Source organism: Canis lupus, chromosome 31, assembly GCF_048164855.1.
Source record: "Canis lupus baileyi chromosome 31, mCanLup2.hap1, whole genome shotgun sequence".
NCBI lineage: Eukaryota > Metazoa > Chordata > Mammalia > Carnivora > Canidae > Canis > Canis lupus.
The window spans coordinates 13,521,413-13,547,189 of record NC_132868.1 but is presented as its reverse complement, the minus strand read 5'-3'; the positions used below and the strand labels follow the sequence as shown (position 1 = coordinate 13,547,189).

General features: G+C 45.3%; 2 protein-coding genes across 5 annotated transcripts in view; one reads left to right on the top strand and one right to left on the bottom strand.

The window, feature by feature from the left end:
- Nucleotides 1-864: 864 nt before the first annotated feature.
- On the bottom strand, nt 865-12,047 carry CCDC127 (coiled-coil domain containing 127). 3 transcript variants are annotated; one of them, XR_012021737.1, is made up of 4 exons: nt 11,893-12,047; nt 10,265-10,395; nt 1,177-2,061; nt 865-1,059 (listed from the first exon to the last, which is right to left on the bottom strand). XR_012021737.1 is itself a non-coding variant. In XM_072807441.1 (3 exons), exons 2-3 carry the CDS (start codon nt 10,383-10,385, stop codon nt 1,400-1,402), a joined length of 783 nt encoding a protein of 260 aa, XP_072663542.1. In that variant the 5' UTR covers nt 10,386-10,395; nt 11,893-12,047; the 3' UTR covers nt 865-1,399. The 3 variants fall into 3 exon arrangements, 2 of the variants coding, with proteins under 2 accessions (XP_072663542.1, XP_072663543.1); XM_072807441.1 differs by having other exon boundaries at nt 865-2,061; XM_072807442.1 differs by lacking the exon at nt 11,893-12,047 and adding an exon at nt 11,577-11,796 and having other exon boundaries at nt 865-2,061.
- Nucleotides 12,001-25,777, top strand: part of SDHA (succinate dehydrogenase complex flavoprotein subunit A) — a 29,207-nt gene continuing 15,430 nt past the window's right edge. Inside the window, exons 1-7 of one of the 2 annotated variants that reach the window (XM_072807438.1) lie at nt 12,001-12,153; nt 18,724-18,810; nt 19,759-19,920; nt 21,817-21,960; nt 22,241-22,405; nt 23,251-23,399; nt 24,223-24,347. In XM_072807438.1, the coding sequence (XP_072663539.1) occupies nt 12,091-12,153; nt 18,724-18,810; nt 19,759-19,920; nt 21,817-21,960; nt 22,241-22,405; nt 23,251-23,399; nt 24,223-24,347 (895 nt within the window). In that variant the 5' untranslated portion in view covers nt 12,001-12,090. Of the gene's footprint in view, nt 12,154-18,720; nt 18,811-19,758; nt 19,921-21,816; nt 21,961-22,240; nt 22,406-23,250; nt 23,400-24,222; nt 24,348-25,777 lie in introns of both variants that reach the window. The other variant, XM_072807437.1, reaches the window with a different exon arrangement.

The window sequence follows — 25,777 nt, the reverse complement described above, 5'->3', positions numbered from 1 at the left end:
CGAGAAGTGTGCAGGAAGCCCTCACCAAATCCAGCTCTCCTGACAATCAGATAGGAAGAGTCTTGTCAGAGTGGAATTTCTGAGTTTGTGTTGCTGCCACAGACAGGCAGGCTGCAAAGCAAGTGCATCAAAGTCACCAGCAGCTCTGGAGCTGTGCGGCCTCTCCCAACCCCGCTGCCAGCTGCCTCACCTTTGCGAGGAGGCTGCAGGCCCTCTGAAAGCCTGCTGCGAGGCTGGCCCCTGGCTGGGATGCAGAACCTGGATTTGGGGAGGACGTCCCTACCACTGGGCAGTAAGCGCAGCCCACGTGTCTAAATTTTGTGCAGTTTGAGGGGTTACCGGCAACCTGGGTGCATGCCCAGCAGAAGATACTCATGCGTCCAGTCCTCACCAGAGACACTGGGCTGTCTCTGGGGGTTCCAAATGGGGGACGATTCCTACTCCCCTCACTTGGCCCCATGTACCTTTCCCTCTGATTTTTTTTTTTTTTTAAGATTTTGAGAGAGAGAGAGAGAGAGAGAGAGAGAGAGAGACAGCAAGTGAGCACACAGAGGCAGAGGGAGAAGCAGACTCCCGCTGAGCAGGGAGCCCTACATGGGGCTTAATCCTAGGACCCCAGGATTAGGACCCGAGCTGAAGGTGGAGCCACTCAGGCGCCCCACCCTCTGCTGATTTTCCTACACATCGTTCTCATGTACTGCTAAGATCACGGTTGGGATTACAAGGGTGATGTGTGAGAGGCTGACTCACGTTAGCTTTGTGAAAAATGGGCCAGCGCCTCATTTTGATCAGTTTGTGGTAAAATGGAGCTAATCTATGTAAAAACATTTTATGAAGAGTAAAGAATTACACTCATAGGTGGCATTGTTGCTTTTAAATGGCAAGTATTTTTTATTATATATCATTGCTAATAAATAATATGTGCTTACTAAATACAGACACAAGCCAAATCCCAAAAACATACGAGGGATGCTCATGGCCGCAGGAAACCTGGATATGTTACTATTTTGTCTTCATTCGGCAGTTCTATCCATCACCTGACAACTTCTATTTATAATTCTAGGAGAGAAAACATTTGAGGAGAAAACAATTTATTTAGGGAGTAATAAAAACAGACAGAAAACAATGTACAGTGAGGATCAATACTGTATTCGACTTTCTTAAAAACAATCTTACCCTACAACAGAGATACGAGGTTATACAGTTCAGCCTAATAAAATATTACAGCTTAAAAAAATCCTCCTGAGAAACTGCATCCTTAGTAGCTGAAGAGGGCCAGGAAGAGACCCCGTGTCCTGCTCAGACGGGGGGCGAGAGTGGAAGAACACTTGGGGGTGCGTGTGGCAGAAGCAGCTGAGAACACGCCAATGCGTCACAGAAGACGTACTTCACTCCTACCCTACTTCTCCAGGATGGCTTTCTCGACTCTCTGACACTTCCTCAGCTCAACAGTTAGCTCCCAGTATTTGAGATACAGCCACATGAGTCTCCCGTTCTGGCGTTTGTTGGTATTCCAGACGTCGCCACAGTACGTGTCATGCTTAAATATGTCGGTCAGGCCAGCTGCCATCTGCAGGTCCGCGGCAACTGGGTCAGTGGCTGCTCGGACCAGTAAGTTCTTCTCAATTTCCAGCCGCCTGCCCCGGGGCAGGAGCAGGCTGCAGTAGATGTTCTGTCTCTCCGTAAGCGCGTCTTCAAACTCTTTCAGCACAAGCCTGGCCCTCCTTTGCCAGTCATCTTCCTTTTCCAGAAAGCTCAGATACGCGCTTCTCAAGGGCTGCAACTGTCTCCTCTCTTGCATGACCTGAGCCCGCTCCTGTTCCAGAAGCTTCTTTTCTTCTACCAACTTGCGCCCCTGAGAGATGAGGGCTTCTCGGTAACTGGTCGTTCTATTTTGTTCCTTTTCAAGTTCCAAAGACAAGTGAGCGACCGCACGCCGGTTTTCTGAGATCACAGCGTGGTACTTGGCTTCGAGATCCTGCTGGAAAGCAACTGTTCTCTGACGGTACGCTTCTCTCTCTTTTTCTATCTCTTTCTGGGACTCCCTAGACCATATCCAACCTGACACAAATAAATTGGGGAGGAAAAACACACTTAATAAGCAGTCTGAGCTAAGGTTCTATAATCTTTATTTTGAAAATCTAAAGCACCTAAGGACAGCACTTCAATAAAATCTTAAGCCTTGAAAGGTACGGATAACATTTTGTATAAAGCCATATGATCATCAAAATTCTTATCTTAAAATTAAATACGGGCTACCAAAAGACAAGTGTGACAAGGTTGCTGGCAGTTCCCCTTCCAGCCTCCTCTTCTATGGCTGAAAAAATCTCCCATGGCTTTCTTTCACTCTCAAGCCCACCACGGCTGTGTACTCTGGCCACAGCGCCCCCACGTCCTATTGGCAAAGTTTAAAGGTCAATACTGCTATGCTTCCTGTATTACTGGTGGGTGATTACAGAACTGAGTGATTGCAAAGTACATTCAGACTCGCCTGGTCATCTCCAGTAAGTAGCCCAAGTCCAAGATGCTCGCTTCTATTCTGACAAGGGTACATACAAATAAGGTGGAGTAAGATGTTCAATTTCAACACACGGTCTGGCTCCCTTTCCCCAAACCAGGGAAACTTGACTCTCACAAGCATGGGACAGACTGAGGAGGCTGTCCTCTGCTGCATGGAGAAATCCAGTGCCAGGGAGGTTCCTTTTCCATCCCCAACATTCAAGGTGGTGTCGTTGCCATTTGGGTCTTCTTACCCTGTGTCCCTTGGGAATCTTCACTGGCCCATGACACCAACCACCTCCAAGGCAGTATTTCCATACACCTGAAAGTCATTTCCACTGGAAGTGCTGCTACCACCCCAACTCTATAAGCATAAAACCGAGCATATTCCTTCCTCAACTAAGTCCTATTGCCAACATATAGCATCTTTATCTCCTCCTTTCACCCAAGTTCACAGGCAAGGGAGATGACCAGTAGAGTAGCAGTTACAAGATCATTTGATGAGCACAGAGGGGTATGTGTGAAGTGGAGGAAAGAAGGACTAATTCAGTCTGGGGTGCAGTTGGGAGGGGTTCCCAAAAGAGGTGAATGGGAACCAGTCTGGAAAAATGAGGAGCGGCTGGTAGGAAAGGTCCTTCTGGGGACACCTGGGTGCCTAGCGGTTGAGCATCTGTCTGCCTTCAGCTCAGGGCGTGATCCTGGGGTCCTGGGATAGAGAGAGTCCCGCATCAGGCTCCCTGTGAGGAGTCTGCTTCTCCCTCTGCCTGTGTCTCTGCCTCTCTCTCTGTCTCTCTCACAAATAAATAAAGAAGTATTAAAAAAAAAATAGAAAGGTTCCTCTGGCAGAATGAACAGGGACTTGAGTGGGCATCACATGTTCTGAGCAGATCACTTCCAGGAGTGATGGGCTCTGTTAAGGAGAAGCTAGAGCAGGCTCTGGAAGCCAGCAGGTGCTGAACAATACAAGTCCTCAAAGACTCTGATAAGAACTGGAAGATGAGAGGCAGGAGGGGGCAGATGGTCACAGAGGGAACCAGAGCCAGGAGGCCACTGTTGCCATAATCCAGGGATGATCTAATGAAAGAACCACAATTGAAACACAGAACACACAGAACTGAGGTACGCTATAATTATCGGGGCATCTGGGGTAGGTAGCACTGAATCAGGAAGGCCTCCTGGAGGAGGTGGGACACATGCAGGGGTGATGACAAGGGAGGTATGCAGAGGAAAGTGTGGAAGCAAAATGGAAAAACCCTACATCTGGGTCTGGTCCTGGAGAACCATACCTTATGACTCCAGGCAGACACAAGTGTGCAGAGTCCTAGATAGATTCCGAAGGCGGGGGTGGGGGGGAGCCTCCTGCTTTTGAGGGAATGGAACAGAGTACTTTCCTAGTCTTCCTGCTCAGCAGGGTCAGAAGCCTGCTCAGCAGTTTGTTGCACTATAAGTACAACAAACACAATGGGGTTCTGAAAGGTGGAGAACCGTGGGTGGACTGGCCAGGGACCTTGGGACCCAAAGAACACTATGATTCTGAGTCCCTGGGGTTTTGTTCAGCCTCACACTCCCAGACTTGGAGCTGAAATGCCAACGGTGAAGACTTCCCTTCAAAAAGCCATAGTGTAAGCCTGCTCTCTCTGGCCAAAGGGCTAGAGAGGTGGCCTAGCAGGACAGAGCTTTGATAATAAACACTCTACTCCTGCTACAGAGGTACTGCGGCCCCATTCCACCCGCCAGGCAAAGGCTGATGGGAGCCCCTCCTGCTCCCCTGGGGTGGTGTCAGAGGTGGCCAACGGGGCAGCAGTAACAAGACCCTCCTGCCTCTCCCAGCCGCAAGACCCTGCAGGAGCTGCAGCTCCCACACCTGCCCACTGGGAATGAGGGGACCCTTCGTCTGGGTGCCTGTGGACAGGAGGCTTTGTGGGGAGCCTGGACTTCCATCCCCACCTGGGAGTGAGGCAGCAGCACCACTCTTCCCCTGCCAGAGTCTTCTTGTCCAAGAAGCCGTTGAATGTCCAAATAAAAGGTCAGCCTCATGATATAATACCCAAAATACACAGGTTTCAATGGAAAATCACTCTTCATACCAAGAACCAGAAAGATCTCAAATTGAATTTAAAAAGATAATCAGTAGATGCCAATACTGAGAGGACAGAGATGTTAGGGTTACCTGACAAAGAGTTTAAGGCAAGCATGATAATACAAAGTCTAAGCACAGAGATAGGAGATATAAAAATGAGCAAATGAATATTTTGAACCGAAAAATATAACTGACATAAAAAATATGATGCTGAAGTAAGTGTAAGAAGAGAGAATCCTTCCAAAGAGCAAACAACCCATAACAAACCCCATATGAACAAAGACATAAAAAACCCTGAACAAAATACTGGCACATGGCCGACGTCCTGACTTTTTTGGACAGGAGGGTCGCGGACGCCACTGAAGCGGAAGAGCAAGAGGTGACCTGTACAAATGAAGATTGACAGCGAGGATTAATATTTGGATTATTTCAAGATGAGCTTCCTGTTGCCCAAGCTAAATAGCAAAAAAGAAATAGACCACGCAATAAAAAGTACCGCAGAGAAGGGGTTGATCCCCAGGTTTGGGAGAGATGAGGATCCTGTCTGTCTGCAGCTAGATGATATACTTTCTAAAACCTCTCCTGACCTGAGTAAAATGGCTGCTATATATCTGGTGGATGTGGACCAAACTCCTGTTTTGACATCAGTTATATTCCATCTACTGTGTTTTTCTTCAATGTGCAGCATATGAAAGTGGATTATAGGTAGGTTAGATTGAGTTGAAGTTATTATAACAGTGGGAGTTTCTTTTACCTAAGTAGTTCCAGTAACTCACCTCTCTGCCTGGGATGGTGGCTTCGTGAGCTTTTTATTGGTGCTGTTTCCTCCACTGACCTACTCATTTATTATGTGAAACTTTGGGCAAAAAAGAGTATTTCTAGTAGGAATGGCCAGTGTTAACCTCCTACTAAAGGATGAAAGAACTGTGCAGTTTGCGGAGTACTTAACCATCCTTCAGTATAGAAAATACAGAACAGCTTTTTATTTTATTTTATTTTATTTTATTTTATTTTATTTTATTTTATTTTATTTTATTTTAAATTTTTATTTATTTATGATAGTCACAGAGAGAGAGAGAGAGAGAGAGAGAGGCAGAGACATAGGCAGATGGAGAAGCAGGCTCCATGCACCGGGAGCCCGACGTGGGATTCGATCCCAGGTCTCCAGGATCACGCCCTGGGCCAAAGGCGGGCGCTAAACCGCTGCGCCACCCAGGGATCCCCGGAACAGCTTTTTAAAAAGCTTTCCAGGAATTTCATTTAAAACCAGATATGTCACTGTACTTAAACTTTTGGGACTGGTTGACTGCCTTTGTAAAAGAAGTGTTCCAGGAAACGAAGACATGCTTCTTTCTGGCCAACTGTCCTGTCTTCTGCCACTCAGAAAGTTTTAAAGTCATTCTTCAGACAATTCTGTCAAGAATAAGCACCGTGAAATCTGTAACACCTCCACTGCATCCAGTCAGCATCCTAATACTTAACATGTATTTTCAATGTGTCCATAGTACTTATCGTTTCTTACTGTGGGTGAGGTCCGATTGTCTAGATCTGTGTACATGTTTTGTTATTATCTTTTTGAAAGTTAAATATTACCTGTTTTAAGTATTTTAAAGCTATTTATTTTCCTAGGATATAGTTGATATAAGTATTATTTTGGTGCAGTCTTTTTAAAAGGTGATTTATGACACTATTTACCATGTGAAAAATAAGTAAAATTTTGGGGGCACCTGGGTGGCTCTTTTGATTGAGGCATCCAACCTTTGATTTTGGCTCAGGTCATGGTCTTGGGGTTGTGGGATTGAGCCCTGTGTCAGGCTCCGTGCTCAGCACCAAGTCTGGTTGACCCTTTCCCTCAGTCCCTCCCCCACTCTTGTACTCTCTTAAAAAAAAAAATTAGGGCAGCTCGGGTGGCTCAGCAGTTCAGCACCATCTTTGGCTCAGGGCAAGATCCTGGAGGCCCGGGATCGAGTCCTGCCTTGGGCTCCCTGCGTGGAGCCTGGTTCTCCCTCTGCCTGGTCTCTGTGTCTCTGCCTCTCTCTCTCTGTGTCTCTCATGAATAAATAAATAAAATCTTTTAAAAAAATTAAAAAAAATACTGGCACATAATTCTATAATATATAAGAAAGATTATATGGCAGGACAAAGTGATTTGTTTTTTAAGGTTTATTTATTGGGGTGCCTGGGTGGTTCAGTTGGTTAAGCATCTGCCTTGGTCTCAGGTCATGATCCCGGGGTCCTGGGATCAAGCCCCGTATCAGACTCCCTGCTTACAGGGGCAGCCTGCTTCTCCCTCTCCTCCCTGCTTGTGCTGTCACTATCTGTCTCTCTCTCTCTCTAATAAATAAATACATCTTAAAACAAAAAAAGGCTTATTTATTTATTTGAGAGAGAGTGTGAGCAAGTGCACATGAGCAGAGGAACGGCAGAGGGAGAGACTCTTCAAGCAGACTCCCTGCTGAGCACACAGCCTGACAAAGGGCTGGATCCCAAGCAAGACCCATGAGAACATGTATGACCTGAGCTGAAACCAAGAGTCGGACATTTAATCGATTGAGCCACCCAGGTGTCCCCCCATCCCAAAGTAGAGATTACTTATAAAATGTGAGACTGGTTCAATATTCAAAAATCAATCAATGTAAACCAACATATGAATAGTATGAAAAAAAAAATCACATGATCCCATCAACTGATACAGAAAAACATCTGACAAAAGTCAACACCTATAGGTGATAAAAACTCAAAAAGAAAATAAAAACTGGGATGTCTGGGTGGCTCAGTCAGTTAAGCATCTGCCTTTGGCTCAGGTTGTGGTCCCAGGGTCTTGGGATTGAGCCTCACATCAGGTTCTCTGCTCAGTGGAGCCAGCTTCTCCCTCTCCCTCTGTCTGACATTCCCTTTGCTTGTGCTCTCCCTACCAAATAAATAAATAAAATCTTTAAAAAAAAAAGAAAGAAAGAAAAGAAAACCTGAGGAGAAGCTTCCTTGCCTTGATAAAGAACAGCTATGAAAACCCATAGCTAACATGGCCCTTAATGGTGAAGATCGAACGCTCTTCCTAGAAAATGGGAACTTCGGGATCCCTGGGTGGCGCAGCGGTTTAGCGCCTGCCTTTGGCTCAGGGCGCGATCCTGGAGACCCAGGATTGAATCCCACGTCGGGCTCCCGGTGCATGGAGCCTGCTTCTCCCTCTGCCTGTGTCTCTGTCTCTCTCTCTCTGTGACTATCATAAATAAATAAAAATTAAAAAAAAAGAAAAAAGAAAATGGGAACTTCTCAGTGGAGGCCTAGAAGCGTTAGCCAGTGCAAGAAAGTAAAAGGAAATAAAAGACAAACAGGAAACAGATTGGAAAAGAAGAAAGAAAACCTAAGTGTCATATGTTATACTACAAAAAAAAAAAAAAAAAAAAAGATTAATTCAAAATGGATCATGGACTTACACATAAAATGATAAAATGTAAAACTAAACTTTCAAGAAACAATGTGAGAATCTTTGAGATCTAGGGCTAGGTGATGAGCTCTCTGGAAGAAAAGCATGATCCATCAAAGAAAAAATCAAAAGACCAAACTTACCAAAATTAAAAAGTTTGCTCTGTAAAAGTCCCCATTTAGAGAACGGAAAAACAAGTTACTGAGTGGAAGAAGATACTGGCAAACCAGAAATCCAGCAAAATACTAGAATCCAGAATATAGTAAAAACTCTCAAAACTCAACACAAAAACCATAGTTAGAAAATGGCCAAAAGACAGAAAGAGACATTTCACAGAAGAGGCTATACCAATGGCAAATAAGAATGTGAAAGGATGCTCAACATTATTAGCCATCAGGGAAATGCAAATTAAACCCACAAGGGTGTAAAATAAAACAGTGACCTCACCAAATGCTGGTAAGGATGCCAAGAAACTGGATCACTCACATACTGCTGATAAGGATGCAAAATGGTATTGCCACCCGGGAAAACATTTTGGCATTTTCCTAAAAAACTAAACATCGACTCCCAAGGAGGCTGACAGGAGCAGGTGGTTTTTGCGATTCAGTGATCTGCACAGTGCCTGCTCCTAGGCCAGGAACTGGGCAGATCCAAACCCAGCCCTAAGGGTGTTGCCACTTAGAAGCTCACCAGCCTGCCACCTTGCAAATTCTCCTAACCTTTGGAACCACTACCTGTTGCCTGTGGCTAGGGTGATGAATTCGATGAGTGACTTAGAAGGCTTAACATTAAATTACACTGACTAACAACGATTAATTAGTTTTGAGGCTGGGACAGGCCCTGGAGCGACTCTCATGTTCCCTTTGTTTTCCAGACTCTAGCTTTTATAGCCTTGCATAACAACTTTTACTATTTGAGGTTCTTGCCTTCTTGTACTTTTGAAATGTTGTTTCTGTCCCAGAAAAGGGTCAAGGAATAGTTTGTTTTTTCTTCTTTATTGTCTTGCTTAGGTAGCATTATAAGAATGAAAAGTTAAAAGTTTTCTGTAAAGATTCTCCAAAAACGTTTTACTACATAGTTCAGAAATTATACTGCCAAGGGGTGCCTGTGTGGCTCTTAGCTTTGGCTCCAGTCATGATCTTGGGGTCATGAGATCGAGCCTTGTGTGAAACTCTGCCTCAGGGGGGACTTTGCTTGAGATGCTCTCTCTCCATTAAAAGTATCATTGCAGGGCAGCCTGGGTGGCCTCAGTGGTTTAGCGCCGCCTTCAGTCCAGGGCATGATCCTGGAGATCCAGGATCGAGTCCTGCATTGGGCTCCCTGCATGGAGCCTGCTTCTCTCTCTGCCTGTGTCTGTGCCTCTCTCCCTGTATCTCATGAATGAACGAACGAACGAATGAATGAATGAATAAATAGAAGTATCACTGCAAATAGAGAGGAGCTCATGCTTTTCTTCCAATTAGTTGGTTTCTCATATTCTTAAGTGCCAACCCAGAACTGTGGGATATGATAAAACATAATACGAATTCCTAAATAATAGAAAACTATCATGTAGTAGAAAATAAAAGCTAAAGGCTAGAATAATTATAACCGACCAGTAACTGGTAATTTCCCCAAAGTGATATTCAAACTAGACTTCCCCAAAGTCAGTTCAAATTAGAGAGAATCTGGCCAGACTGAGCAGAGGTTTTCACACTGATTCCCTAAACATGAAACAGATGAAGATGACCAAACTGGTTTTCTTTTTTCTTTCTTTATTTATTCCTGAGAAACACACAGAGAGAGGCAGAGACATAGGCAGAGGGAGAAGCAGGCTCCATGCAGGGAGCCTGATGTGGGACTAGATCCCAGGACCCCAGGATCACACCCTGAGCCAAAGGCAGACAGATGCTCAACTGGTGAGCCACCCAGGTGTCCCTTTTTTGTTGTTGTTGTTTTATTTTACACCTATTTTATTATTCCCTGTCAGTCCTTATGAGGGCAACTGAACCAAGAGAGCCCCCTTCCAAGCAGTGAAGTCTGGAACGGGAGCTAACAGTGACGAAAACCCACTCCACATGGAGTCTCTTGTGTTATTTAGCCCTCATAATGATTCCATGGATAGGGAGACTGAGGCCCAGGGCATTAATTTGCCTCGGACTCATTGTATGGGATAATACAAGGATGTACACTTGCACCTGCCAGGGTCCAAAGCCCAAGATCTTTAAGATTCACACTTCTAGCCCCAAGATGCAAATGTCAGGAAAGCCATGACTTACGAAAAGCAGCCAATCCCAGCATTGGAACCAACAGGGCATAATTCCATCTGCTTCCATCACCCCCATCAGCCCTGGAATTAGGCCGGATATTCCAATTTGGGGGGTCATTTAAGTTATTCATGGAGATATACCTTGAAGTAAATAATAAAGCCATTAACCATATAAAAGGAATAAAATGCATCTGTCACAATTGTATCATCTACTCCGTTCAGTTCTACCTATAAGCTGCATAGTACTGCGTCTTAGGGGATTAAAAGAAGGAGGAATAAAAAAAACAAGGCCTCACACAATTGCCACTCATGACACAGCTGGGGAGAGAAACAGGTCTCAAATACGTGAAATACAAGTAAAGTAAGTTAAAATGTCTAATATAAACAATCTTTGAAGTACAGTTGTATATAAAGATATGTAAATAGGAAGGCAGAAAGCACTGGCTGCTTCAGGCAGTGGTGCTGACTTGGAGAGGCCGAGGCACAGCGGTGTGTCAGGGAGATATGGATGGTGCTAGGAAGGCTCTCATGCCTCCTGACCTTGGTGGCATGAACACAATTACAGATGCTCCTGGCTTAAAGCTCCGGCTGTATCCTGGCAACCAGGCTGGGGTCACTGTTAACATGGATTTACCAATTTACTGAATACCTACACTAGGTTGGGCATTTTCACAAAACGGAGTGATGAGACTTTCAGCTTATTTCTGCGTGCGGGCCACAAATAATACACACTAATTAGAAAGGAAATAATCAAGGCTTACATAACAAAAAAGGAAACCAGTGCAATTTTGAAAAATGTTATGGGGTTTTGAAATATTGAAATGGGGCTTTCAGTAAACCCTTAACATCTAAAAGTAGAAAATCTGAATTGGCAATAAATGCCAAAAATACTACGTTAAGCAGTTTGTGGTAACTAGACAATAAAAAATTAGTCATCTGAAAGTACTCAACTGCAAACCTCTCAAGGTAAGTCTGCAAAGAAGAGTGCTCATTTCCTCCAAGCCAGTAAAGTCCACTTGGAGGACACTGGGCCTGAGGAAACATACAATTCCAAGAAAAGCAACCTAATCGTAAATAAAGACAAATTATACATGGTTAGAGTCTTCACAGGCTTCTTTAGTATTGGCAAAGATTTGGAAACCACCTAAACATCAATAAAATAGGAGTGGATGGATTGTCATAAACTAACTCATTAAAATAATTCTAAGATTACATTGCACACAGCTGTGCACCTATAAGCTGCATAGCACTGGATTAGGAGGATTAGGAGGAAGATCGTAATAATACAACACGAAACACAGGAAAGTGAAAACGGTAGTTACAACTCTTGGTTTCTTTCCCATGCCACTCAGTCCCACAAAAGAATCCGGGTACCTTACATAAGCACGCCCCAAAGGAAAGACGCTCGGTGGACCAGCGGCGAGGTCGCGCGCGTCAGGGAGGACAAGCCCCGGTCGCCGACCCTCACCGAGTCACCGGCCCGTGTCCACCGCCGCGGCCCCCGCAGGGTGGACCGGAGCGCCCGCCCGGCGCCCTGACCTACTCCGACCCCTGACCCACCCCTAGTCCGCCCGACTTTTCCCTAGGCCCTGACCTACCCCTGGCCTCCCACCGAACACCGCCCGGCCCCCGACTCACCCCCGGGAGGGGAGCGCTCGGCTCCGGATGCCCTCAGCGGCACGGTCTGCGGACCCTGTGCGCAGGCGCGATGCCCCCACCGCGGGGTCGCGGCGTGGTGCGCAGGCGCGGTGTCCCCGCGTCCTAGGCTGGGCGCGACTAGATGCGCAGGCGCAGTGTGGCGCGGGGGTTGGTGGGACAGCGCGGTGGAGGACAGACATGTCGGGGGTCCGGGCGGTGTCTCGGCTGCTGGGCGCCCGGCGCCTGGCGCTGACCAGAGCAGTGAGTCTTCGCCGCGGAGCGGGCAGGGTGCGGGGATCGAGGGGGGCGCAGGACGGTCTCCGCGGGCCCGAGCGGACGCGAGTGCCCCGCCCCGCCCGCAGGGCCCCGGCCTGGGGAGGGTCTGCGGGCGGGTGCGGGGAGGAGGTCGCCGGAGGGTGGGGCGACCCGCAGGGCAGCGGGCAGTTTCCAGGAGCCCGCGGGTCTGGGTCCCTGTGAAGGTCATGACCCCGCGTGCCGCCCCGGGGACGCTTCCGCTGCCTGGGATCCAGGCCTGGGGGCCGGAGGCCTCGCGGGCTACGGTCGCTCGGACGGGTGGCGGCCGGGGGTGCCCCGGGGCCTCGGAATCCAGAAGCGCCCTGGGGCCTCGGGTAGCGGCGGCGGGGCGGGGGAGGTGAGCTCGCCCGACACCCGCCCTGGGGCTTGGCTGGCCGCTGTTCGCTAACCGAGCCCCTTCGGGGAAAGCGTGGACTGGGCGGTACGTGTAGGGCCTCCGTCCTGGGCTCTCCGTGCTTCTAGGAAATCCGACGAGAAGGTCCGCCCTCGACCGGCGCTGCGGCGTGTGGGCACCGGGCCGTGGGTGCCGGGCGTGCGCGGACCCCGGGCAGCCGCGGTGGGCAGGCGTGGTGACCGTCGGGGGCCTGCCGGCCCGAGCCCTGGAGGCCCCGCAACACGGCCCACCTCCCCGGCTAGTGATTACGGGGTGAGGGTCCCAGCGCGGACTCGCGCCTGTCCCTGCCGTGCAGTTCTGTCCGTCCTGAAATAGAGGTCTTACCAGTTCACGTGAGGAGGGTCAGCCATCCCGCCAGCGCCGGAGGACAGTTTACAGGCTTTCACGAGTTGCTGTGGCTGGAGGGTGCAGAGTCCGCGGTCGGCGGGGTCATCGCGGTCAGCTGTCCCTAAGCAGACTTGCAGGTGCTCCTACCTGTCAGCTGAAGAGACTGACGGGTGTGTTTGGGGACAAGCGGGATAGGTCTGTTCACAGTCATCCCCCGCCTGGTGCTTCGTCCTCGTGCAGACTGCGACCCTCAGGCCGGTCGGTGGAGCTCCTTTTGTGGATTTATGAAAACCTTGTCCTTTAAGCTGGGCAGAAAGAATTCTGGCCATGAGCTGTTAGCACAGCAGGTCAGGGTGTGTAAACCTCTCCTGTGCTGGCCTGATTTCCCAGGGATCTTGGGCGACAAGGCTGTTAGCAGCCGGCACTTTCCCTCCGTTATCTCCTTGAATCTTCCCTGCAACCCTGTGTTCACACACCAGTGAACCTGATGGCCATGGACCAATAGCAAAATTGAGCCGCCACTTAGGCCTCCTAGAAGATGCCTTTGGTCTTAAAGTCTTTATATCCTGATGAAGATAGCTTTTGCAGTCCCAAGCAGTATATTTAGTGGAATTTAGGGTTGGCAAAAACATAAGCGTTAAATTAGCAGAACAAAAAAAAGAAATGATCCCTGACTGAGAAATGCAGCATAGAGAGTACATGATGAGGATAATTTGAATAAAATCCACGGAGAATTTTTCTTTATCTTATTTCGTTCAATTCTATGATGTTTCCAAGTCATTTTATACTTAAAGCTGCTTTCGAGTCGCAAAATTGTCAAACCTATTTTGCCTTTGTTTAATTTTTTTTACCCCAATGCACTGACATAATTTGCAGACTGTTGTAAACTAGTTTACTGAAACAAAAAGTATAAATAGTTGCTGGTTAACTGCTTCAGATGAGATTTTTCAAATTCTTTAAGGTGAATATCCAAAGTACTGTTCTAGAATAAGTCAGTTTCTTTTCTTAAAATATATGATTTTGAATATGTTTTAATGGTATATATTTAGAATTGCATTATTTAGGCCATTGTAGTAACTTCATTTTGTTTCTTGGGGTAATTATACTGCGGTGGCATTCAGTTCTGCATTCTGTGCGATGTCTTTCTGGTTCGCTTGTGGTTTAGTTTTGAAATGTAACTTAGATATGCATCTTATTTTGGAGTTGCAGAGATTTTTCCAGAGGCTACCTACCTAGGGGGAATGTATAAAATCCGGTGCCAGCCAGGCTGACCTGAGTCCAGACCCAGGATAGTCTCCCTTTCTCTGTGTGGGGGTGCTTGCTCAAGCCATAGCCTACAGTTCCCAGGCTGTGCTTGGTAATCTTGTGAACTTTAAGCATCCCTATTTTAAAAACCTTTAAATTTTTAATGAAAATAATTACACAGAGTTTTTTAAAAAAGAAAAAAGTCTAGGAGTACAGAAGACTTTATAAATGAAAAGGAGTAAGACCCACTCCTTCCCCAGGTCTATTCCCCAGTGGGATCAGTTCTGAATTGTTTCTGTTATTTCCCCTGGTGTTTATCTACATTTTTCTAGCTAATATGCAAGTGTATTTTTCTTCATTTCGGACATCAACTTGTGCTGCTAAATGAGGATTTAGTTCACACAAACCATCTTCTCACATCCTTGGTCCTTCAGTGTAGTCATGCAACCACTTTTAGATCCTTTATTGGCTGCTTTTCTGATTGTGTAGATCAATTTCCTTTTCATGATTCATAGATACCTGTTACTAGATGAGGACTGTCCTCTTTGCTAGATTCCACCCTTCTCTTCACTTTTTTCTCCCTTTTACTGTCATTCACCTGTGCTTTCCTGCCATTAAAAGGTCTGTTTCCTTTAATTTTACCTCTTAGGTAGATTTCCTCATTCTTCTCTATGTTGTTCTGTTGGAAAATGCTTGAAGCTTTAACTTAAAAAATGTTAGTAAGTGGGGCGCCTGGATGGCTCGGTGGTTGAGCATCTGCCTTTGGCTCAGGTCGTGATCCCAGGGTCCTGGAATCGAGTCCCATGTCAGGCTCCCTGCATGGAGCCTGCTTCTCCTTCTACCTATGTCTCTGCCTCTCTCTCTCTGTGTCTCTCATGAATGAATAAAAAAATCTTTTTTTAAAATGTTAATAAGTGACCCAAAAAGAGTTTTATCAAAGACAACTTGGGTTACTACTGGACTCTCCAAATTCTAAAATTGCTCAAGTAAGATTTAGATTAAAAGCTAATACTCTGTTTTCTGCAGCGAGTGTGATAATTTGTTAAAGATTTCATGATAGGGATCCCTGGGTGGTGCAGCGGTTTAGCGCCTGCCTTTGGCCCAGGGCACGATCCTGGAGACCCAGGATCGAATCCCACGTCGGGCTCCCAGTCCATGGAGCCTGCTTCTCCCTCTGCCTATGTCTCTGCCTCTCTCCCTCTGCCTATGTCTCTGCCTCTCTCTCTCTCTCTGTGTGTGACTATCATAAATAAATAAAAATTAAAAAAAAAAGATTTCATGATAATAGCTGCCACTGTTGAAGCTAGCCATGTGTGTGTATGTGTGTGTATGTGTATATGTGTCCTTATTCAACATGAACATCTTAGAAAGAAGAAACAAATGCTTAGGCAGTCTCACTGTTTTTATTTTTTTTTGTAGTTCAACTGAAACAGGTAAGCTTAACGATCAGAACAAAATGGGCTCAATTAGGAAAACCTGTATATAAAAGATGCTTTGCAGTATAATAAATCTTTTTCAAGTTGATTATTTTCATAGGATTTAATATATATGATTATTCAGTTTTCCAAATTAAAATCGTTCAGGTGGCCATAAGTTTACTGATACTCCAACAATGTTCAACGAATGTGCTATTCCTCACTAGCAATTCACAGTTGGACAAGCTTTGCAAAAAGTACACAGAACACAGTGCACTAAAGCAGTGTTTCCATACATCCACCTACAGTGCATCATCACCCAAAGTGATTTATATTTCATTTTTCATTAAATGAACTTGTGCCCTTAGAATACAAAAGATGTAATTAAGGAAGAAGTGTATGTTGTCGGTGTCTCTGGACAGTGTAATCACCCATATGTATTTTTTTTATGTTTCACATACTTTAAGTCTTATAAACATCTTTGCCTTTCATATTATACCAGGAAAGAAATGAATACTGAAAATAAAAGAATGGAAAAACAAAAATTGATTTATTTTGCCTTTAAATTTCACATCACAACATTTTACTGAAAATGAAGTGATTTTTAATCTGTAGATAAAAGACTCTAAACAATAGGATGTTTTGCACGTTTGGTTCTAAAATAGATGTGAATTCACAACAGGTCTTACATACAATGATTTCAATCCATCAGGCACTCCAGATGATAATGTGGAGATATAATAGTTATGTGATGACTCTTTGATAGTCCAAGGGGATAAATGGGTGCCTGGGTGGCTCAGTTGGTCAAGCATCTAACTCTTGGTTTCAGCTCAGATCATGATCTCAGGGTCCTGAGATTAATCCCCACATGAGGCTCCCAACTCATGCACACTCTTTCTCTCTCAGATAAATCTTTTTTTTTAAGACCTTATCCAAAAATTAATCTTTCTATAGTATTAGCCCCTAAAAGGTATTTTTTCTGTGTAGATGACAATATTATTGTCAGTTTCATATACTTTTACTTTATGAAGAATGCCCAGAGGAAGAAATTTCTGGAGGTTTTCCTAGATGTATACAGCTACTTTTTGTGTTGTGCTTACATCTGCAAAGTATGGCCCATCCAGATTCTTATGATCAAAGGCCTTCATAATTGCCTCCTCCATATACTATTTGAGATCAAATTTGTAACCATTCCTGTTAACAGGACCAGTCTCCCCGTACTGTCACCACAATTCTATAATTGTGCCCATGGCCATTTGGATTGTTGCATTTTGCAAACAGTATCTAGTTTTCTTCATTACTCAGAGATTTGCTGTGGGGCCGGTGGGTCTCCTGAGGGAGATGAGGCGGGACAGGGTGCTCTGCACTCATGGCCTTGCCTCCCCTCTCCTTTGGCGGTATGGTGGGGACATGGGGATGGACTCATGGTTTCTATTTTAATTTCGGTTTGGTATTGCAAAATATACTGTTCTTTTTGAAGCTAATACCTTTATACTGTACTTTATAAAATTTTCAAGAACATTTGTATTAAAATTCTCTGACTTGTTTAAGATATGATTTTACCAATTTTAAAATTATACTAAAACAGAAGAATATTCTTTTTAGTTTTTAGATTCATTTTCTGGGGAAAAATTGGCTTATATCGATAAAAACAAATATATTTAAAGTTGAAATTGAAGAATTTAAGAATATTGCTTTTGTCAGTTAAGATCTACTTAGAAATCCAAGAAACTTATTTGTAATTGGAGCTATCAGCATAAAGTCAACTATTTGTGACAGCCATCATTTCATCTCAGAGCTAGAAGAAACCTAGAGGTCGGAGCCACCTGTGACTTGCAAGTGGCCAAGCTGTCCAGCATTGGCCGGAGTCCATTAATCTTAGAAAGAAGTCCTTCAGTTCAAAACTGTACAGAATTCATTTTGTATTTTGCCATATTCTTCCTGTATTCCCTGCTTGTTTGTCCTACAGAATAATTTTTTTTTACCCAATAAATAATGTGTCTCCCGAATGCAGAATACTTGTAGTTATCTCTACAAGCTATCTCTATCTCTATCTATATCGTCTTTAGTCATTGTTAAATGTACTTCTTTGTGAGATTACTAAGATTTCATTTTATCCGTTCTCTAAAATGCAGTCAGCAGAATGGAAAGACATGCCTCATAAGTTGGTTCACATATGAAGAATGTGGCCTCATGCTGGACTGTGATTTCATTAATACTAGTTTTCTTGAATAAGTGTTTATAGAGTGGGACATTTAAGCCAAACCTTGGGAGAGTTGTAGAAGTTAGCCAGGGAAAGGCCAGAGGCAAGTGTCCAGACAGAGGGAACAGCACCGTGGAGTATGACAGACAAGAGAGGATGTGCCTAAAGCCCAGAACAGATGTGGAGAGTGGTAAAGCAGGTCTGTGATCACCTCTGGGCCTGGAGTCCTCACATTAAGAGTGGAGGGATGATCCCACTGGTGCCTAGGCGTCACAACAAGCAATAGAGCCTCTTCTAGAAAACGGATCTCCCACTACACTGTCCAGTGCTTTTCTAAATGAAGCACAAAACCTTGCAGAACATGTGGTGCTCTAGGGTGAAGAGGATGGATCCCGTAAAAGTGCTTCATTGTTTGCAAACTACCACTTTCGCAAAATGTAAATCTTTCCCATTCTCCACTAAGAATCATAAATTCAGGGTTGCGTGTGGGGGCTCAGGTCATGATCCTGGGGTCCTGGGATCAAGCTCTACATTGGGCGTCCTGCTCAATGGGGAGTCTGCTTCTCCCTTTACTTTTGCCCCTCCCCCTGATTGTGCGCGCGCGCTCTCTCTCTCTCTCTCTGTCAAACAAATAACATCTTTAAAAAAAAATTCTAAGTTAAGAAATTAACGTGAAATTGTGCCTTCTCTTGTCTGAGTCTATGAGTGTCCTGTTTGGAAACAGGCTTCATCCTGAAGGGATTTTCCTGGGGTGCCAAGTCTTTAGCCCTTCCCTAGCCTTCAGGGTTAAGTACCTCTACTTAACCCCAGCTGAGCTTTCTAGGTGAACGGGGAGCACCTGGGTACTTGAAGAGGTTGACAACTTAAGGGGAAATTTTGGTCACTAGTCCCCTGTTTAAGACACTTAGTGCTCTCCATCTGTGTCTCAGCAGTGGCCAGCGGCATGGCAGACAGGCACCCGCAGTTTTCACTTCACCATTGATGGGAATAAGAGGTCCTCTGCTAAAGTTTCAGATTCAGTAAGTTCACAATTTTTTGTTCCCTTATAAGTGATATCATTGGCTTAGAGGTGTAATGATCTATACCAGTTTTCAGTATATTGGAATAACACACAGTTCTTATTTAAAGGAAAAAATTCTCATTCCAATGATGCTCAAATTATTTTTAGCATATAGTACTTAATTGTACAAATATAAGCATAGTTGTTAACACTTTTTGCTTGCAGTTTGTAGGTATCTAAAACCAGAGTAAACTTTCAATCAAAGCACAAAATAATAGAATGAAAATGACAGATGAACATTATTTACTGTGACGAGTGACATAGAACTGTGAAGCCACTCCAGTGTAGGCTCTCTGTGTTTACCGGTCCCATCTTATTCTCTGCTGAAGACACTAAAATGTGTTCACAGGTTGTTTTCTCATAAGCTCACAGTAGTTACTGAATGCTGGTGGTACCTTCTCAGTCAAACTCAGGGTTCCATTCCTCCGTGCAGAGGTGGTTGCCCAGATGGACTGGAAATATGCTTACCTGAATGAAACACCATATTAACATGGTCACAAGAAACTTGCTGATCATTGGTTAGGAGAATCACAATCTCCACCGTGTTATCTTAGATTCTCAGAAGCATATGTATGTATATATTTCTACAAATATAAAAGAGGATAATTGAATAGAAAAATCATATTTAGAACTAGTATTTTGATTTGTGTTGTTGCTTTCCCTTGCTTCTGCAGTTCCTTGCTTTGAGGCTGTACCTCTTCAGCATTTCAGCTCTTGGGGGGCTTTCCAGGTGCCGGGATGAGTGTGGTCCCTTTGGCAGGCCTGTTGGGGTGGGCTGCCCTCACCACATACGCCGGGTGGAGGCCCCTGTTTGCCGCAGCTGCTCTTTTGTGCCTCTTTCCGTTGTGCCTGAACTCTGCCGCTGCACCCATAGTCCCTGGCTGACAGGTGAATTGTTCCTTTCCAGATCTCTACGCAGTACCCAGTGGTGGACCATGAATTTGATGCAGTGGTGGTAGGCGCTGGAGGGGCGGGCTTGCGAGCTGCATTTGGCCTTTCAGAGGCTGGGTTTAACACGGCCTGCGTCACAAAGCTCTTTCCCACCAGATCACACACCGTTGCCGCCCAGGTAAGAGAAAGGGTGGTTTAGTGGTTTGGAACCTGCACAGCAGGGCGCAGTCTCCTGCCACAAGCCTCCTTCCCACAACACTACAGCCACATTTGTCTCCTTTTGCTCCTTGCACCCTGTCAGCTCACTCACCTTGGGTGTCTGTGCGTGTACTGCCTCCAGTCCCATGCTAGAGCTGCTCTGGAGCCTCTCACCTCTTCTCTGCTCCAGTTACACTCAGGTCTTCTCTGAGCACCCACCTTGCCCCCTGCCCACATTGTGGTTTGTCTTCAGTGTACTTCCCCAATCTGAAATGAGCTTGTCTCTGGACTTCCTGTTTTCCCTGAATCTCGTGTTTATTGCCGCATCCTCGGCATGGGCCTCATTAACCATGATGGTGATGAGCTTTGCTGATGGCATGATTGTGTATGACAGAAGAATGCTGGTGTCTGCATGCTCAGAATTTAGGAAGAGGATAAAAGTATGGTGATTTTATAATTTAGTTTTCTCTCTTGGCACACTGTAGGTAGTACCCTAGTTGGGCATTCCAAAATCCTACTGGATTGTTTTTTTCCAGGATTTGGAACACTTTTCCTAATAGAGATAGCAGAGTATGTGGTGACTTTCCAGGAACCAATAAATCTACCCTGATTACTGCTGTAGCCCTGTATCCAGTATCCAGCAGTGTTCTTCAGGCACTTAGTTGCCCAGTTATTTTGTTCTGAAACTGTTTTTGTAAACTAAAAAATAAATAATTTATACCTTTGGAGAATACATTGTCTAAAAGAAAAAGTAGATGTAAACATAATTATAAATAATGCAAAATAATACAAGGTTCAGATAATGCAATATTAATACAATAGAAAGAGTAAGAAATGGATAGCTTAACTTGAATGCTGGTTCTAGAGAAAATAAGTTTAGTTGGGGGAAGGATAAGACAGGTGGGGCCTGGGAGAGTCTAAAGTGTACTTCCAGGGGTGCCTGGCTGGTTCCATTGGTAGAGTGTGAACTCTTGAACTTGGAGTCGAGAGTTTGAGCCCCACATGGGGTGTAGAGATGACTTTAAAAAAATCAAAATTGTACTTGTAGAGATTCCAAAAAGACTGGCTGTCTGTGGTCTGATTCTTACTAATAATAATAGCAGTAAAATAACAGCATCTATGCGTACACCAGGCCAAGTATTTTTGTGTCATTTTAAACAAGGTTTTCTCTATTCTGCTAGTATGCCGGTACTTCACATTTTTTTTTTATCAGGATTATGTTTGGGTTTACATTTGGAGGGGTTGGAGGAGAAAGAAGTAACTTGGTAATATTAGCTGCATGTCTTTCGCAGAGCCCCTGGCTCTGCTAGTGACTCTTCTCCTGGTAATTAAACATAACGGGAAATGGAGGCCCAGTAGCACCAAATGGGGAAAGAGTCCCAGTGTGGGTTGCTTGGTGACTGAGGAACAATTGGAAAACAGAGGGGGATGTAAGATACGCCTTTACTTATGAAAGAGGGGAGTTCCTCGGTTTTAGCTGGAGAGGAAGAATGTGCGTTCCACTTGTCCCTGTACTGACGTTTTCTGTGACTGAGTTCAGAGCACTTCTTGTCTGTAACACATGCCTGTAAATACCAGTAGCAACATTCTGTCATAAAATGATCCCAGACAGATTTGTTGAGTACCTGTTATGTGCCAGGTTGGGAAGTGATGAGCATTGTGAACCCTCCAGTTAGCTCTGGAGTTGGGCTTCTTGTCCCTTCTTAGGTGGGAGGACTGAGGCTGAGGGAGGTCCTGTACCCCTACTGCAGTCAGGTCCCTTACAGACAGTTAGGTTGAAAGCATTTGTTTTTTTCTGAACCCAGTTCTGGGATGAGCCTAGAAGATACCACTGGGGCCTCTCCTTGTAGCTTGTAAGGTTGCTGTCTCTTTGCAGGGAGGAATCAATGCTGCTCTGGGCAACATGGAGGAGGACAACTGGAGGTGGCACTTCTACGACACCGTGAAGGGCTCCGACTGGCTGGGGGACCAGGACGCCATCCACTACATGACAGAGCAGGCCCCTGCTTCTGTGGTAGAGGTAGTGTCCACGCATGGTCTGTTTCTGACACAAGAGAGGTTTTGAGGCAGATGTGGTCAGCCCAAAGAAGGGTATGAGAGGGTGCAACAGGGAGACCCTTTCTATTGTCAACCATTCAGTTCATTTAATGACAAAGTTTTTCTCTTTTCTGAAGTGTTGAGATTTTTATAGGACATATTGGTTTGGGGTTCGCAGGCTTATGTTGAAATTGTTACTGTAAAGTCGCCATGAAAGTCTTGATTCCTTCCAGGTGCTAGGTGTTTGTTTTTGTATTTCACAGCTGGAGAATTATGGCATGCCATTTAGCAGAACTGAAGATGGAAGGATCTATCAGCGTGCTTTTGGTGGACAGAGCCTCAAGTTTGGGAAAGGCGGGCAGGCCCATCGGTGCTGCTGTGTGGCTGACCGCACTGGCCACTCGCTGCTGCACACGTTGTATGGAAGGGTGAGGCCACCCTGGGTGCACAGGGTGACAGGACACACTCTGGTTAGGACAGGCGCGCGGTGATAAGTTGGAAACAGGCCACCCTGGGGACAGGTCAAAATGTCAATGTGTCCGCCTCTGGGGTCACAGTAACTTGGTAAGATGTGTGTAGTCATTATGAATTTAGAAGTGCCTATTTTAGAAAATTAAATTGATAATCGTTATACCGTGTTTGGACGGTGATCTGCTGCACTGCAAGTGTAAGAACAGAAAAAGTATTTTATGACTCAGTACCTCTGAGTTCCTGAACTGATTGATTTGTTTTAATCCTTAACTGTTTAGACTGGACTAACACTTGGGGGACAGTACTTACTGGATACTCAGGGCCTACTTTGGCGTAGCCAAATAATCAGTATTCTGAACTCTTGATTTCCATTATTGATTAGCGAATGTTAGGACAGGAGTCGCTTCTCTGGCTGCGTGCATCGACAGATATGTGACAGGATCTGCCCACCCTGTGGAATTGTGTGTCACATGGGGAGCTGGCAGTTTCATGAGGGTCCTTTGTGTTCACTGAGCAGCTACATTGTGTTCTCTGGTGCATGTGACACACTTGTGTCCTTCTTGTATTCTGATCATACAGCTGAGAGCAGGGTACCTTTTATTTTGTTAGACATCAGGGTCAGCCCTGTGGTTGATGTGAGCTGAAGTCTGTGACTCTTTTTGCAACCTAGGGTTTACACAGTCCATTTGTTACACACCAGATCAGGGCCTGTTCACATGAGCAGTATTGCTGAAATGTCAGTTTAACACCCTAAATGCAATTGAAACTGTGGGATCCCTGTTTTTCTTTCATGTTTTTTTAGTCTCTGCGATATGATACCAGCTATTTTGTAGAGTACTTTGCCTTGGATCTCTTGATGGAAAATGGAGAATGTCGTGGTGTTATTGCACTGTGCATAGAAGATGGGTCCATCCATCGCATAAGAGCCAAGAACACTGTTGTGGCTACCGGGTAGGAGTCTAACTTGTATTTAATTTCTGTGTAGGGAAGTTGGGTCTCAGTTTCCTTTTATAAAAATGGAAACACTACGGAATAGTGGTTCAGTCCCAGGTGGTGACCTAACCCAGGAGTATAATAAATTTTGTCAGCCTCAGTTCTCTATCTGAAAAGGAGACAATCATAGCACCTGCCTTACTTTGCACCTGGGAGGACCCTTGAAGAAACTGGGGTTGGATGGGATCCCTGGGTGGCGGAGCGGTTTGGCGCCTGCCTTTGGCCCAGGGCGTGATCCTGGAGACCCGGGATCGAATCCCACATCGGGCTCCGGGTGCATGGAGCCTGCTTCTCCCTCTGCCTCTCTCTCTCTCTCACTATCATAAATAAATAAAAATTTTAAAAAAAAAAAAAAAAGAAAGAAACTGGGGTTGGAGAGTCACATGACATTTTCTGGACTAACCTCTCTTTTGCTTAGTGGGTACTGTGTTTATACCAATTTTCTGGAGTAGTTTGTTCACATGATGAAAATAAGTAAATTCCATTTGATACACTGTTAGTCTTTTATTTTAAGCCTTTAAAAGCATGAATCCATAAACATTACAGCCTTCTGTATTAAAGTAGCACGTGCTTATCAGGGAAGTCACTCAGCACTAAAGTACCAATGAAAGTGCCTTCTCTGTCCCTCAGGCTCCCACCCAGCTGCCCAGGGTAGTGTATACAGACAGCAGCTGTCAGAGTGCTTCTGGGCTGCTCTGTCCACTCTGGTGCCATTAGAAAGGCAGACCTGATGGTTCACTGTGTGTCATGTTCTCTCCATGCTGGCATGTCTGTTTTCCAGAGGTTATGGGCGCACCTACTTCAGCTGCACATCTGCCCACACCAGCACCGGTGACGGCACCGCCATGGTCACCAGGGCAGGCCTTCCCTGCCAGGACTTGGAGTTCGTTCAGTTCCACCCCACAGGTAGGATGGGATTGCCTTCATGGGGTCAGGGATTTTCATGTCTTTTAAGCCCTCCACAGCTCTCAATGCTCCTCGGCAATTCCATACACTGACATGTTCTCAGAGCCCACCTTGTCATTTGCTCAAGGAGATCTTTCCCTGTCTCCCCCAAAGCAGCTTAGGGCACATCTTAACTCTACACCTACACCTGTCATAGAGCCATGACTGTTCAGTATTCCTCTCCCTGACTCAGTGGTCTGCTCCCAGAGGTGGGGGCCAGTACTGCTGTGTTCACAGTGCCTGACGCACAGTAGGACCTGGGCAGTATTTACAAGTGAATGTCCTCACAGCTGTGGGGGATGCTGTTGACGAGATGTGGCATGGGCACAGTCGCTGTAGGGAGGACATCAAGCTGTCCCAGTAGTAGAGTATAAAGCTGAGATGAGCTGTGGCAGACATGACCCCCCCCAAGATGTTGGTAACTGCCCAGTCATGGACAGATTGAGCTCCTCTTGGGTCCTCAGACAGTTGAGTGTGCAAATGTGGGGTTCAGAAGGGAGGTCTGGGCTGAGGGTGTAGGTCTGGTTTGTTATCCAGAAGTGAATCAGAGAAGGAGAGATGAGTCTCATTCTGGACTTTCTTTCTGATTGCTTTTCTGATCTATCAACTGAGGGACACCACACTTTATGGCAGTACCACCCACCTTGCTACAGAACCAGATCTGTTTTTTCTCTTTGCTCTGTCAGTATATTTTTTCTGATCCCTGACAGATGAAAAATAAAAATGTTTAAGTAGTTTTGCTTCTTTAAGGATTTATTTATTTTTTAAAAATATTTTATTTAGGGACATCTGGGTGGCTCAGTGGTTAAACACCTGCCTTCAGCTCAGGGTGTGATCCTGGAGTCCCGGGATCAAGTCCCACATTAGGCTCCCTGCATAGAGCCTGCTTCTCCTTCTGCCTGTGTCTCTGCCTGTGTGTCTCATGAATAAATAAACAAACAAACAAACAAAAAATATTTTATTTATTCATTTGAGAGACAGAAAAAAAAGCATGAGTGGAGGGGAGAGGCAGAGGCATAGGAGTAGCAGACTCCCTGCAGGGCAGCGAGCCTGATGCCCGGCTCAGTCCCACGACCCTGGGATCACTACCCGAGCTGAAGGCAGACGCCTAACCAATAGATCCAGATTTATATTTATTTATTTGAGAGAGAGAGAGCGCGCGCTTAAGCATAGGGAGAAGCAGACTCCCTGCTGAGCAGGGAGCCCAACGTGGGGCTTGACCCCAGGACCCTGGGATCATGACCTGAACTGAAGTCAGACACTTAACTCATTTGCCCCATTACTGACGATTTTAGATACAAACTTTCCAAACTGTTTTTTTCTACCTCATCACAATTTCTTGGTATAAAACAACATTCTAAAATTAAAAGGAAGCCTGAGATATTTAACAT